Source organism: Podarcis raffonei, chromosome 4 (assembly GCF_027172205.1).
Source record: "Podarcis raffonei isolate rPodRaf1 chromosome 4, rPodRaf1.pri, whole genome shotgun sequence".
NCBI lineage: Eukaryota > Metazoa > Chordata > Lepidosauria > Squamata > Lacertidae > Podarcis > Podarcis raffonei.
In genome coordinates this window covers 100,682,837-100,696,302 of record NC_070605.1, presented here as the reverse complement: position 1 = coordinate 100,696,302, position 13,466 = coordinate 100,682,837, and the positions used below count along the sequence as shown (strand labels likewise).

Below are 13,466 nucleotides of genomic sequence, written 5' to 3'. Positions count from 1 at the left end.
ATAATAATAGTGTTCCATTTGTCCTGTGATGGAAGGAATAGGTAGAGGGTTCCCTGCCTGGACTCAACCTTAGCTCCTGAATGGTATCATTCTTTCTATGGTTCAATGCTGGGAGAAGAAGAGTTATGCTGTTGAATGTGAGAATGGGACCTGGAATGGTCCCTGGAAGGTTTGAAACTTCTAGAATAATAATGCTTGCTGTATCTCAGAGGTGAAGAAGGTGCCTGCAAAGGTATGTAGGTCTGTCTCTCTATACTGGCTACAAGAAAAAGAGTAGCATCTCCCATTGTATCTAGGAGACAACTGCCCCATTCTGTGATAGTCTATGCACTAAGAATATCCTTTGGGGTGGGTCCTTGCTAAGTGGTGGTCAGATATCTTCAACCCAGTCTACAAAATCGAGTTGGCTATATTTGCCCTCAGTCACCAGAATGGCTGGCAGAAGAGAATGTCAAGCATCTTCATGAACCCCAAAGCTGGGCTAAGAAATACAGCCCTCCCCTGATGTGGGCATTACCTTGCATTTCTGTAGCGGGAGAAGGGTCTTGGCCATATACGTAGCCATGGCAGTGACTCCAGACCCATTCAACAAAGACTGGAGCAGGATGAGACCAAAGTGAGGCTACTTTCTCACGCCAAACTTCAGCCCAGGTATGTTGGGAGGCACCCAATTGATGGCAGCCTGAGAATCCAGACAGGGGCCACAAGCTGGCTTTCATTGAGCAGGAAGAGATCCATTTTTCCTGAAGCAAGTTGCCAAAACAAAGGTTTGGGTTTCTCTTAAACATATATTTCATATGTACGTAAAAATATTTTACTCAGGTTTTTTTTTGTGTGAGCAGCAATTTAAAAAAAAAACCCCACATTGGTGAACCACTACCACAGCTAGTATTTAACCATGTGAAGTGAAAGTTTCCTCATAATTAATCTTAATTCTGAGAAATGACATCCTATTAAATCATCCAATATTCAAAAGGAAAATAAGGATGCTTTTGGACTCACTGAATTCACAATGAACTGTTGCTTTCTGCACCTCAGAGGGCTGCAGGTGGTGCTAAATCTTGGCACTGAGGAATGTTGACCTATTCAGCAGAAAGGTCAGTTGTCTCCTGGATGTCATTTTCTTCTTTTCAATTCCTGCTATGCTACAGGAATAAACTAATGAACCTTGTTTCCTCCATGGAGTGTTGCATGCTATATGCAGCCCAAAGATAATCCATCATTTCACAAAATACTTTGATCCAACTTTTCGAAGCCAGCATTTAATTAAACCTACTACTTCCACGTGCACTATCCAGGGCGTTGCAGAGATCTGAGCAATTGGAAAATTTACCACAATTCCTTGTTTCCCAAGGAAAAGTTAACATTTCAAGTGACCTAAGTTTCCCTCCACCCTGACCCCACCTGGTTTCTAGTTCAACAGTGGATTTTATTGCGGGAGGAGTTGCAAATGTAGATATGAAGCTTCCGCCCACTGCTTTCAATTACCCGCATTTGCATTTATCACCTTTATCAGAAAACATGGATCATCTAATGTTATGCATGAGAAATTAGGCATTCTACCATAATCTACCAATGGGGATGATGTAGTTCCACTGATGTGGACAAGCAGCTCATATACCCCCTACATCCAGCTCTAGGAGCTTAATGTCTATAGGTGTTAAAAGTAAAGGTAAAGGGACCCCTGACCCTTAGGTCCAGTCGTGACCAACTCTGGGGTTGCGGCGCTCATCTCGCTCTATAGGCCGAGGGAGCCGGCGTTTGTCCGCAGACAGCTTCCGGGTCATGTGGCCAGCATGACTAAGCCGCTTCTGGCGCATCAGAGCAGCGCACGGAAACACCGTTTACCTTCCCGCCGGAGTGGTACCTATTTATCTACTTGCACTTTAACGTGCTTTCGAACTGCCAAGTTGGCAGGAGCAGGGACCGAGCAACGGGAGCTCACTCCGTCGTGGGGATTCGAACCGCTGACCTTCTGATCAGCAAGTCCTAGGCTCTGTGGTTTAACCCACAGCGCCACCCGCGTGGCTAAATGCTCATACTTTTCCTGGAGCTGGTCAAAAGAAAAAGACAGAAGCAGTGAACTATTGCCCTTGCACAGGGGCGGGGATGAGGGTGCTGCAAGTGGGCCTGCGATACTTCAAATGCAAAGCCTTGCTTTTTTCTCATCCGCACGGGCCCATGGTAGTTGCAGAAGTGCTTAAAGAAACATTGTTGCAATAAATGTCACACAATAAACATCTGCCTTGTGTTCTGTTCCTCATATTTACAAGTTATTTCACAGCCTGAAAATTCGATTTGAAGAGGGTGTGTAAGGGGTGTGTAATATATAGTGCACTATATGTGCCAGTAATTCTTGATGGAACAGAGTGAGCTGTAGACTGCAGATTAGAAGTCAGAAATAATATACAAGCATGCATGCACCTTTAAGTACGAGGCAAAAATGTGATGCAGTTTTTATTTCATGGGCAAGCTTATATTTATTAAAGCAATTTTTTCCGCTTCAAAAAGATTTGATTGCTGTTGAACTGAAATAGTCAGAAAATCAGATTCAGTGTGAAGACACACAGTGATGCAAATATGTCTACTAACCCTTTAGATAAAAATGGTAAACAGAAATCTCATTTCCCCTGCCCCTGTAAAATCTGCAACTCCTCCCACTGTCCAGCAAGTACTTTATCACAGTTTCCAAATTTGGCAAGTATGTAAGATGTACCCACTCTGAACTGTCTAAAGTAAATCAGAGCAGCAACATAAAAAAGGTTTCTTTTTATTATACCTTTGTCTTATGTTCTTTCAGATGAACAGAATCGAGCATTTGAAATATAATGGCTTTCAGTAACTTCATGGGACTTTGGCTGAAATGCAGGCCAGGACTCACCTAAACACCGAGCCAGCAAAAACAAAACAAAACAAAAAACTGGCAGAAGGAGTTCCACTTGCACAATGAGACTCCCTCTTCTCTGTACTCATCACACTTCCCTTCTGTCCCCCAAAATTGGCTCGGGGTGTGTGTCCAAAGAACCCCTAGAACAGTATGTATGGGGACAAGAGGGGGGATCATTCCATCTGACAAGCTGCAATGTTTTTGCAGACAGAACATTTGTAATATAGCACATGTTGAATTCCACCAATAGTCTTTGAACGTGGGCTACTGCTGAACATCAGAGGTACGTGTCTTGTAAAATCTTTATGAGGAATTAGTTCTGCAACTTTGCCCTTTTCATATATGTCACCACTACTAACCCAAGTTTGGCCAGGTACCAATGTCACATCTCTTTCTTATGAATATACCTCAGGGTAGAAATTAATCCTCAGCACAACTGACATTTGGCTATAGGATGAATTTGTACCCTATGGGCCATTATATGCAGTCGGGGTAGAAAGCCACCCCAGCTTATTTTTAATACTTATTTTCAAATTGAAATTAGTTTAGTGACAACGTGTCCTTGATGACTCACCACAATAGGTATCTTAAAAGCTGCAATTCACTGCCTTCTGGTTATAATGTTTGCAGTCACTTGAGTGCCTGTTCTCAAGAGATTCTGTTCAGAAGCTTTGAACTGGTCAACTTTTTGTGGGGAGGGGGGAAGCAAGAGGCTAGCACACCATGAGCAAGACTGCTAGGCAGCCAGGTTGTACAGCAAGATTCTCTGGATTCACTCTGACTTGCTTTCAACATACATGCACAAAAATATTTCAGGCTCTATTTCAGGCTCTTTGTATCCCCCCTTCCCCCAATTTATACATGGTTTCCCACTATTTTCCTTCCTCGGTGAATAAACAGCAACAGTTCCCAAGCACAGCTTGTATTCTTTTGTTGTGGTTAGCAAATGCAGAAGGAAAGGTAGACAGTACATGCTTGCGGTAAGTGACTACTACACCTTCTTCGCTCCTTTTCCCCCTTCCCCAGAAGCAAAGGTGTTATGGTGATAAACTATCACCATCTTTTATCCCTCCAAGGCTGTCTCTGTAATCTTTCCTTCCAATGATGCTACCAGATGGTTAAGAGAAGAGGCATTTTTTCCTCTGATTTGGAAACTGGAGAGGTAAAATATGGTACTAAGTGTTGATAGTAGATGATCTAGTTCAGTGGCATTACCCTCATTACCATAAAAACGGTATTAGGAATTAGTTAGTTGCCTAGGCAGCAAGATTGCTATGCAGTTCACATGTACATTTTTAGACCTGATGCTGAAACTCCTGACATGTAAGCAATAGTGGCAGCGCACTGTGCTTGTAGGGATATACACCTATGATCAAGAGTGAAATATTTCTCGAGATATGGAACAAAGTCTGTAAGGGCATGTCTGCAAAGATTAGGCTAAATCAGAGTTAATTTACCATGTTTTATCACCTACCTATGTGCAGGTATCTTACGGTTCCCAGCAATCAGGATAACATCACATAGTTGTTGTTGCTTCAGGTAGCTTTCCATCTTCCTGAAGGTTTGTTCAGCATGGTGTACAGCTTGATAGAACTCCTCAGAGCTACTTGGGTCCATGTCACATGGAGGTGTCAAGGAATGGCTGACTGCTGACAACCTGTAAGCCCAAATAAAAGGCAAAGGTTGTGGGTGGTTAGTCATGATGAAATGCTTCTAGGAGCAAGGAGTTAATCAGATTCTCAATGCTGAAAGGAATAGAACTGAAATGTGCCCTTTACACAACTCATACCAGCCCCTGCTGGCATAAAACATGGTCATTCCCATAGATATATGAGAAACCATGCATGCAAGAAAACTAGCTTCTGTGCGCATATTTGTATTTGCATATACAGAGCCCCAGCCCAATCCAGGGATGTGCACCTTGAGAAGACTAGAATCTCACTGATCCCACATTGAGAGGCATCAGAAGGCTGGACCCCCCACCCAGCGATATACTCAAAGACACCTGAAGGCGCACTCTTCTGTTGTTTCCGAAAAACATGGATGCCAGTTGAGACTAACTCAGTTATGTATTTTATTTATGATTTGTGAAGTGGATATAATTTGTATAAGGTATGTGGTGGATTTTTTGTTTATGTTTTTCCTGGATATATGTGCAAATATGAATAAAAAAAATTATATATAAAAAAAACATGGATGCCAACAGACTCATGCATGTTTTTTATAGGGAGCTTTTAATTCTACAGTCAGTCTTCAAAATATACAGCCTATATCTTATGTTTATAAACTGTCTTTACACTGCTACAATATTGAACTTTAAGTTTTCTCACTGCATACCAACCTCTAATAATGCTCTTAATGTAATACAAATCCATTGTGGATGGTGTGAAAGTGAAGAGAAGGGGTGGCTGGCCCAAACGGCAAAAGGGTCAGTGACCCCCACCCCCAAAAGCTGTTGGGAAAGTGTTCATGCAACAGAAGTATGACAGCTGGTGACACTTCTCCTGTTCCTTACAGTATCCTGCCTGTATGAGTCAACTTCTGGGATGGGATGGGCCTCAGACTCGTGACGCTTCCCCCTGACATTGGCCATGACCACTGGAACTTGTAGTCAGTCCCGGTTAACAACATAAAACACACCATTATTCAAAATAAAGCAGATAATAATTACAGTGCATATTCTTTTCTCTTTAGATAAATGGATCACTGTAGACACTGTAGTATTAACTTTAAGGAACTGGGAACCTCACTGGTGATTTTATAAAAGTGTATTTATTTTCCCTTCCGAACAGTTGTATTCATTGCTAAATAAAATTTGACTTGGAGCTGAATAAACCATATGGCTGAGCTTGCTTGAAAATGAGAAAGTAACAGGTTTTCCTGACAACCAGATAAATTCTGTTTGGAGAGTTCTCCAAGGGAGATGTATTGTACGAAACTGGATTTGTGTCTGAACCGTCTGTCATGTTATATTCTCGGGAATCAGCATGCCTGAACATTATGTCAGTTTTATAATAAGTTAGCAGATGAATAGCTCCATCCAAAAAATATTTCTGCTACTGTTGAGTCCTGTTATCCTGTCTACATTAATAATAATAATAATAATAATAATAATAATAATAATAAGTAGTAGTAGTAGTAGTAGTAGTAGTAGTTTTGGGACTGAAATCATTTTAAAACAATTCAGTGAACTTCTGCCATATCTAAAAAAAAAATTAGTTGACAGATTTTAAACAAACAAGCGTGAATTATGTCACCACTTCTCAAACTTCCTTGGGATGCAGTTCTACATGACTACTCCAAAGTAAGCTCCGCTGAGATCAGTGAGGCTTGTAAGTGCCTAAAGCAGGGGTCGCCAACCTTACTGGGCCATAGGTATATTTGGAAATTGGAGTAATTGTTGTGGGGTTTATACACACACCACAGCCTATTCTGTTGGCTACAACTGAATGCTCCTTTCAAGCCTAATATATAGATATATATTAATTACAGAAGAAAACTAGCAGTGGAAATGGAGATGTTTATTGTACTTGGCATTTTAAAAAGGTTGCCTGAACTGCTTGCTACGACTCAACCTTATGAATGGCAAAGTAAATGAAACAGTTTTTGGGAGGCCTTCTAAACATAGCTGTCAATGTTTCCTCTTTTTTAAGGGAAATTCCCTTATTCCGAATAGGATTCCTTGCAAGAAAAGGGAAAATGGTGACAGCTATGCTTCTAAAGCCAACAGCCCTATTAGTAAACAACTGTGCAATACTTTGGTTTCTAGACTGTCTTATCTGGCTGTAAAGAATGCTTCTGGAAGTGACAGCAACAAACTGTAATACTCGGCATGCTGGAACCCCTGTGAGGGCCCATGACAGCATGAATTAGGACTCCACATGAAGCACCTGCCCTTTTGATAGCGACAAAACTCCCACTGACATATCTTATCATCCTAAGCTCCAGCTATGTTACCCTGGCTTTATCTGTCAATTGTGTATTTATCCACATTTTTTGACACTCAGCGAGTCACAATAATCAAAGCAACCATCACATAACCGTGTTGTTAAGAATCTATCTTTTTTGAGATCAAGGTAAATCGAATGACTTTTCCTCCTGCAAGAAGGTTTTTAGCTACATACACAAGAACCTTCCACAGTTACTGACCTGAGAGTTTACTTTTCCTGAATTTTAATTTATTTTAACAAATGTTGACTTAAAAGTTGACTTCAGGTACATTGATGTTTGTATGCTACTCTACAACCCATTAAGCCTTCTGCACAACTTATGGTAATATCATTTCGCCAAAAGACTAAATACATTTCTTTGTCTGAAATACGTAACCGAACTCTGATGATGTGCACCAGAAAGCCACATTTTATTGCGTGCCCAGGCAGACCTCAGATGAAGGGAAATGCTCTGGGGTCAACTGTGCTGCTGGTGTCGGTGCAGCCCCCCTTTTATCCTTTAGGAGAGGACTGGAGTGAAGACTGCTCATTCCTGGGCCGCTACTCTTGCCCCACCCCCCAGACCTGCAGATAGGCCAATTTGAAAAGGGGTTTTTGACGGGAACCCAAAGCAAACTCTGCGGTGACCAAGGGGTGGGCGGAGCAACGGTCAGTGGAGCAGCATGGCTGCTGGAGGACAGTGGGGCCACACGCTGGGCCACCAACCTCGCCCACCGCCAAACCCAGTGAGCATATATTGTTGAACATAAATGCCTCTCGATCATCATCAAATTTACCTGTTTTCCAAAAAGCTTGCAAAAAACCAGATATGACGATAGAATTTTTAGCAAACTAACTTTCTCCTGGTTAAAACCCATTAACACAAAAAATGAAGGCCTAAAAAAATAATAAATAATTAATAAATTAATAAATTGGAAAGCTGTGTGTGTGTGCGTGTAACTGACTTGCTCTCAAAGTTTGTAAATGCTGGCTAATAGCATAAAACAGGTATTGTTGCCAGCTAAATCTCATTTGTTCTGTTATTTCACTAGGTCGCCTCATTAAGATCCATTTCAATTGGGGTTTAGGCCATGTTTTGTAATGGGAACTGTATTAGTAACCCATATGATGACCTCTGTCGGGATAGAAAAAGGGAAAATGTGTTGCTATTAAATCTGCTTGATCTCACGGCAGCTTTTTCGATCATGGTATTTTTTCTGGAGCGGCTGTCCAAGCTCCAAGTGGTTGGCACCACACTGCAATGGTTCAATGCGGCTCATAGTTACGTGGCAGGAACAGTCCACTACCTCTCACTGGCCACACTCTTCTCTACCAGGATGCACAGAAGCTGAGGGGAGAGGATGAAGCAACTTGCTTGCTTGGCCTTGCAAGGGATTTTCCTGAAGTGGAGGGAGGGGATGGAGGAGATACTACACATGGCAATAAAGCATGACAATTCATGACAACGTATCAGTGGTCCGTTACAGGATTCAATTTCGGAACTAAAAGGACAGAGTGTGAACAATAAGGAGGAAACAAGATATTATTGTAGAGAATATTAATATCATGAAGATATTACTGCAGAGGAACCTGTGATCCATTCACATTCTGACATCAAATAATGTATGTGGAACCTTGCAAAAGGTTCTTCTGTTTCTTTACCTTCCAGTTCTGGGGAAGTAGCAGAACACTTTATCCCAGTTTCCTGACTCCAGAAATTACATTTTCTGGGTGGAAAAAAAAAATAGGGGAGTCATCTGCAGGGTTTTTCACACATCGGCCAAAAAAGTATATGTAAAGCCATCTCCGGCTTTTTTTTTTTTTTTTAATAACACACATTTCTTATGAGCAGGTAATTAGATCTAATTATATAATCCTCTAGCTAGTATTTTAATCCAGTCTATTATGTTTATGAAGTCTTCTTTATTGATTTTTTTTCTTGTTTTAACTAAAGGGAATAGCAAACAGAAAAGGATGTAAGAGCATTATAAAAACAAATATACGCCAACACCCTAGGGATTTCTTCAAATCTTTTCCTTGTAAATAGATTTGAAAGAAAAAGATGTGCTATTTTGATTTCAAGAGGGAAAGGCAAATCATTCCCCCCCCCCATTTTTTTTCCAAGACAGAGAACTCTTACCCATGTAAACACTTTATAGCAGGCTGTGTAGCCCAGTGGTGTCTGCTTGAGACTGGTACATGCTCTCCAATATCGCAAGTAGAGGTCTTTCCTACTCCCATAACTGGCATGTAACAACAACTGATGAATTTCTTGTTTCTAGATAGCACCACACACCTTTCATCCAAGTCTTTCATTTACGATCAAGGACTGCTAAATGCTGAGACAGGCTTTGGCTAGGGATTATAGACGAGTGGTTAGGGATTTGCTAGGAAAGGCAACACAGATTATTTCCCTATGGAGAAGGACAAGATCCTAGAAAGGGTCTAGAAGTGTTTTACTGGCTTAGTAATACAAATCAACATTCTAGTAGAAATCAGTTTAATTAGAAACAAGTTTAAAGTGGAAGTTTTAGGTACATTCTTAATTATTTCTGGTTGAAACTATTAAGTTCTAACCCCCATCTTGTGTGTTTAAATAAAATTCCAGTTTTGTACCCAACATGCCTCATCTGTACTCCAGCTGAAGGGGCATATTACAATATAATTGTTGTATTATCCCAAAGGGATACACCAGCCAGAGGGACAAGATTTGTTGCTTAAATGTTGCAGTGCAATTGGGCCCCTCACTGGAATGTCCAGCTTGGGCAGATAGAGATAAAGAACAAGGATTTATTGTCATACCAGGATGAGGGAGGTTGCAGGAAGGAGGGAGGGAAGACCAAGACCTTACATGCTAATAGGAACTTATAAGTTTCGATTTCCCAGAAATCAGGTGGTTTACAAGAAATCAGGTGGTCTTCTATTCTGCAAATGTATAAAAAGCTGGCTCGCTCAGAATTTGGGGGCAGACATTGGGCAACGCGTGTCTGTACCATTACTTTGTCATGACAAAAAAATATATATTTTACTGCTGTCTGATTGACTCTTTGAAGCGAATTCTGATACTCCAAAGGAAAGGTCTATCACAGCAGCCTGTGCAAGCTGCCCAAGGGACGTGACCAGCAGCAGTGGCCATGGGATGTCTCCCACCCACTTTCATCATGGTAGAAGCATCTTTAGGTCTACACATTTGAAAACTTATCCAAAGGATATTATGCTTTAATTGCCGGATTCAGGAGCCAGCCCTGCTCCTTAATAAGGGTTTCAAACCATTTGACACAACCACTCGTGTTTTAATATCCTAATTAAACATACTGTTTCCTTCTCCCTTTCAGCCGCCACCCAACTGCACTGCAGACCAGGACTGAACTCTCCATCCACCACTTAGGGACTGTAATGTTTCCTGTAGAGAATGTGCTGGTGAATCAGGGCAGGACTGAATGCTTTGTTCACCAGCTGGTGGGCAGAGACTGCCTTCCCCTCCTTCTCACACCCCACACCCCGCCCCAAACACCAAACTTTTAACAGATAGCTCAATCCAGCAATGCCTCAACCCAATCTGGCTAAAGCCCAGATCCTCAGAAACTGCCTCAATTCAGTTCAGGATCCAAGTTTTTGCCAGATGAAGTGCAAAGCCCGAATTCGTAACACCTTGCTACATTAACCTTTCCTCCAAGGTTACAAATGAAGCAATCTTTTGCGTGCCTTTGACCCCAAACCTGAAGTCTTTCACTGAAACCAGTTTGTTATTAACTGAAATATTAACAATTTTAATGCTTTCTTCTGTCTGCATAGGAAATCTTCAAAACATTTGTATTCAGCAGAAGGGGTGAATTAAACTTTTATTCTCAAATTTAAAATTTCATATGGTTTAAGTTTATTAAATTTTAATGTGAATGTGGAGATTCTGAAATGTTCACTTTAATAGAGAGTAGCTATATATCTTCCAGAATAATAATAAAAAGCCCTTTCCCACAAGTCTGACTTACAGGCACCTTCTCATTCTTCCCTTTCAAACTGCTTTTCATAAATGCATGAAAAAGTCAAAAACAAATAGAAGTAATCTAGGAGTTCATATTTGTACAAACTTTATCAAAAACCTGACTGCAAAAAATGAAACATGGCCTGTGTTTAAAGTCTCCAACAGAAATAGTCTTCACAGGTTGTTAATTTGGGATTGTTTCCGTATATCAATAATCCATGTTCCTAAAGGTAAAGGTAAAGGTACCCCTGCCCGTACGGGCCAGTCTTGCCAGACTCTAGGGTTGTGCGCCCATCTCACTCTATAGGCCGGGGGGCCAGCGCTGTCCGCAAACACTTCCGGGTCACGTGGCCAGCGTGACATCGCTGCTCTGGCGAGCCAGAGCCGCACACGGAATGCTGTTTACCTTCCCGATAGTAAGCGGTCCCTATTTATCTACTTGCACTTCGGGGTGCTTTCGAACTGCTAGGTTGGCAGGCGCTGGGACCGAACAACGGGAGCGCACCCCGCCGCGGAGATTCGAACCGCCGACCATACGATCGGCAAGTCCTAGGCGCTGAGGCTTTAACCCACAGCGCCACCCGCGTCCCTTATCCATGCTCCTACAAGCAGGGAATTCCAGAAAGCTTTAAAGCTCATGCACACTCTGTTTCCTTCACCTTCCAAGACTATCTCATATTTCTTCAATCTTGAGTTGGCTCTGGGAATGTGGATTCACGATTAAATGCCTTCTACTAAGACTTACAGTGCTTTTCACTTCCTAGCATTCTAATTTGGATATGCCACCATTTTCAAAAAGATTGGAGAATGAATAATGAAAGCAACACAGGGAAGCAGGTGCAAAACTTTTGTAACATTCCAAAATTTTAATGTTTGGGTTTCCGGGCATAATGTGAGGGAAAGCACATTGGCAGGCACCACCTCTGCCATCCAGAAGGGAGAGACATCAATAGGCTGTCTTGTCAGGATGGCACAGCTTATTTCAACTTTGCAAGCCTCTCCTAAACCGAGTTTCCCTGCTTGCCCAGTAGCATATGTCTTTTATTGCAGGGGGAGGGAGTCCTAAGCTTTTGTGCCTGGCCCATTATCCAGGATCAAACCACAGAGGTGATGATATCCTTTGATACCATTTGTGAATTAATGATACTTTTGGAGTGCCTTTGTAATTGGTAGCAAACCATCCCTCATCCTAAATAAAGGTGTAGGAAAAGGCCACTTTTGAACAATATGAAGAACGACAGTGAACAAGAACTATACGATGCTCAAGTTTTCAGTTCTCTGCACTTCGCTAAACATCCTAGCAGGTATTCTCCCATTGTCTATGTGCAGTGTATTCCTAACTAATGATGTCGGTTTGGGAGATCTGTCTGCATGGTGCCCCGAGTCCTTTCCAATTGTTGGGTTCCCGCATCTGTGGTGGGTAGGAAGTAAAGCAAACTCACCAATCCAATCCCTTTGTCTAGGCAATAGTTGTGAATTAGAATAGTTAAGCACCACAATTAGTATAACCAATGAAGTTGGTCTGTGTCTTGGGGCAAATGGGTGGGCTTTTCCCCTTCCCACCTGGCTGGTAGACAGAAGGACAATAGAAGAGTAGCCAGATGTGAGAGAACTGGGCAGAAAAGCAGGCCAGGAATCTGGAGGTAGACGCATGCTTGATTTGTGCTGGAATCCAAGGCTGTGACTAAGGGAGAAGCAAGATGTGTTGGGGTGTTAATACTGTGAGCCCCTCCATCATAGGCTCATGTTGTATATATGTGCAAATAAAACAATGTAAATTCTAAAGACACCACAGTTTCTGCTGACCTTTCCAAGGAAACCAAACCCTGGAATCTCTCTGCTTAGACAGTGGGAGGCGTGTAACATTATGCATACTGCATACCAAATGACATCACTTTTTAATATTTGCTTAACTGAAAAGAAACCGAAGGCAAACAAAGAAGAGGTTCTTATATTCCCTTGCAACTTTCTTCTCCCCTGATTACAGTTTCATTTTGTAAACAAAACAGGGCTTAAAGAATTCAGTGCTTAATTTCTTTAAAAAATAAACCTAATAATACAAAAGTCCCAACAAAGGCATAAATTGTTCAGCTCTTAATGGGCTGAATTACTCATCCCTAAATGGCTTGGTTCCTACACATCATATGGTCTGATCCTATGCATGTTTATTGAAGTAAGTCTATTGTGTTCCGTGGGCTTACTCCCAAGTGTACACAGAACTGCAAATTCAGAAGCTGCTGTAGCAGATATTGGAAGCTGAGGTAGCAGAATGGTTAAGGGTATGAGAAATGAGTTCCAGACTCAGATCTCAACTCAGCTATAAATTATCCAGGTGAACTTATGCAAGCCACTGAAATGTTGACCTGGATGCTATGTTTAACTTTGTCCTCAATATGATCTATCTCCATGTCACAATTCTTTTTGCTCTGTTGTAATGGCTCACTGTGTGGGCTGTCCTAGCCACATGGATACTTTCCCAGAATGCACCATTGACAAAAGCACTTTTCATATGATCAGGAAGATTGGCATTGCAATTGTGGGGGAAATTGCATCAGGGTAAGGAGAGCTGCCACAGGGACAAGGTTTTTTGTTTTAATTACATGCTTCTTTTGGGGTGCAAGCAAATTGTCTGAGCAGTTTACTGCAATATTAAAGCAAAACACCAACA

At 41.7% G+C, this 13,466-nt stretch overlaps 1 protein-coding gene across 4 annotated transcripts in view; it reads right to left on the bottom strand.

The window, feature by feature from the left end:
- Positions 1-13,466, bottom strand: part of KLHL1 (kelch like family member 1) — a 134,687-nt gene that overhangs the window by 104,089 nt on the left and 17,132 nt on the right. For all 4 annotated transcript variants that reach the window (XM_053384691.1, XM_053384688.1, XM_053384690.1 and 1 more), the window contains exon 2: positions 4,362-4,544. In XM_053384691.1, the coding sequence (XP_053240666.1) occupies positions 4,362-4,544 (183 nt within the window). The remainder of the gene's footprint in view (positions 1-4,361; positions 4,545-13,466) is intronic.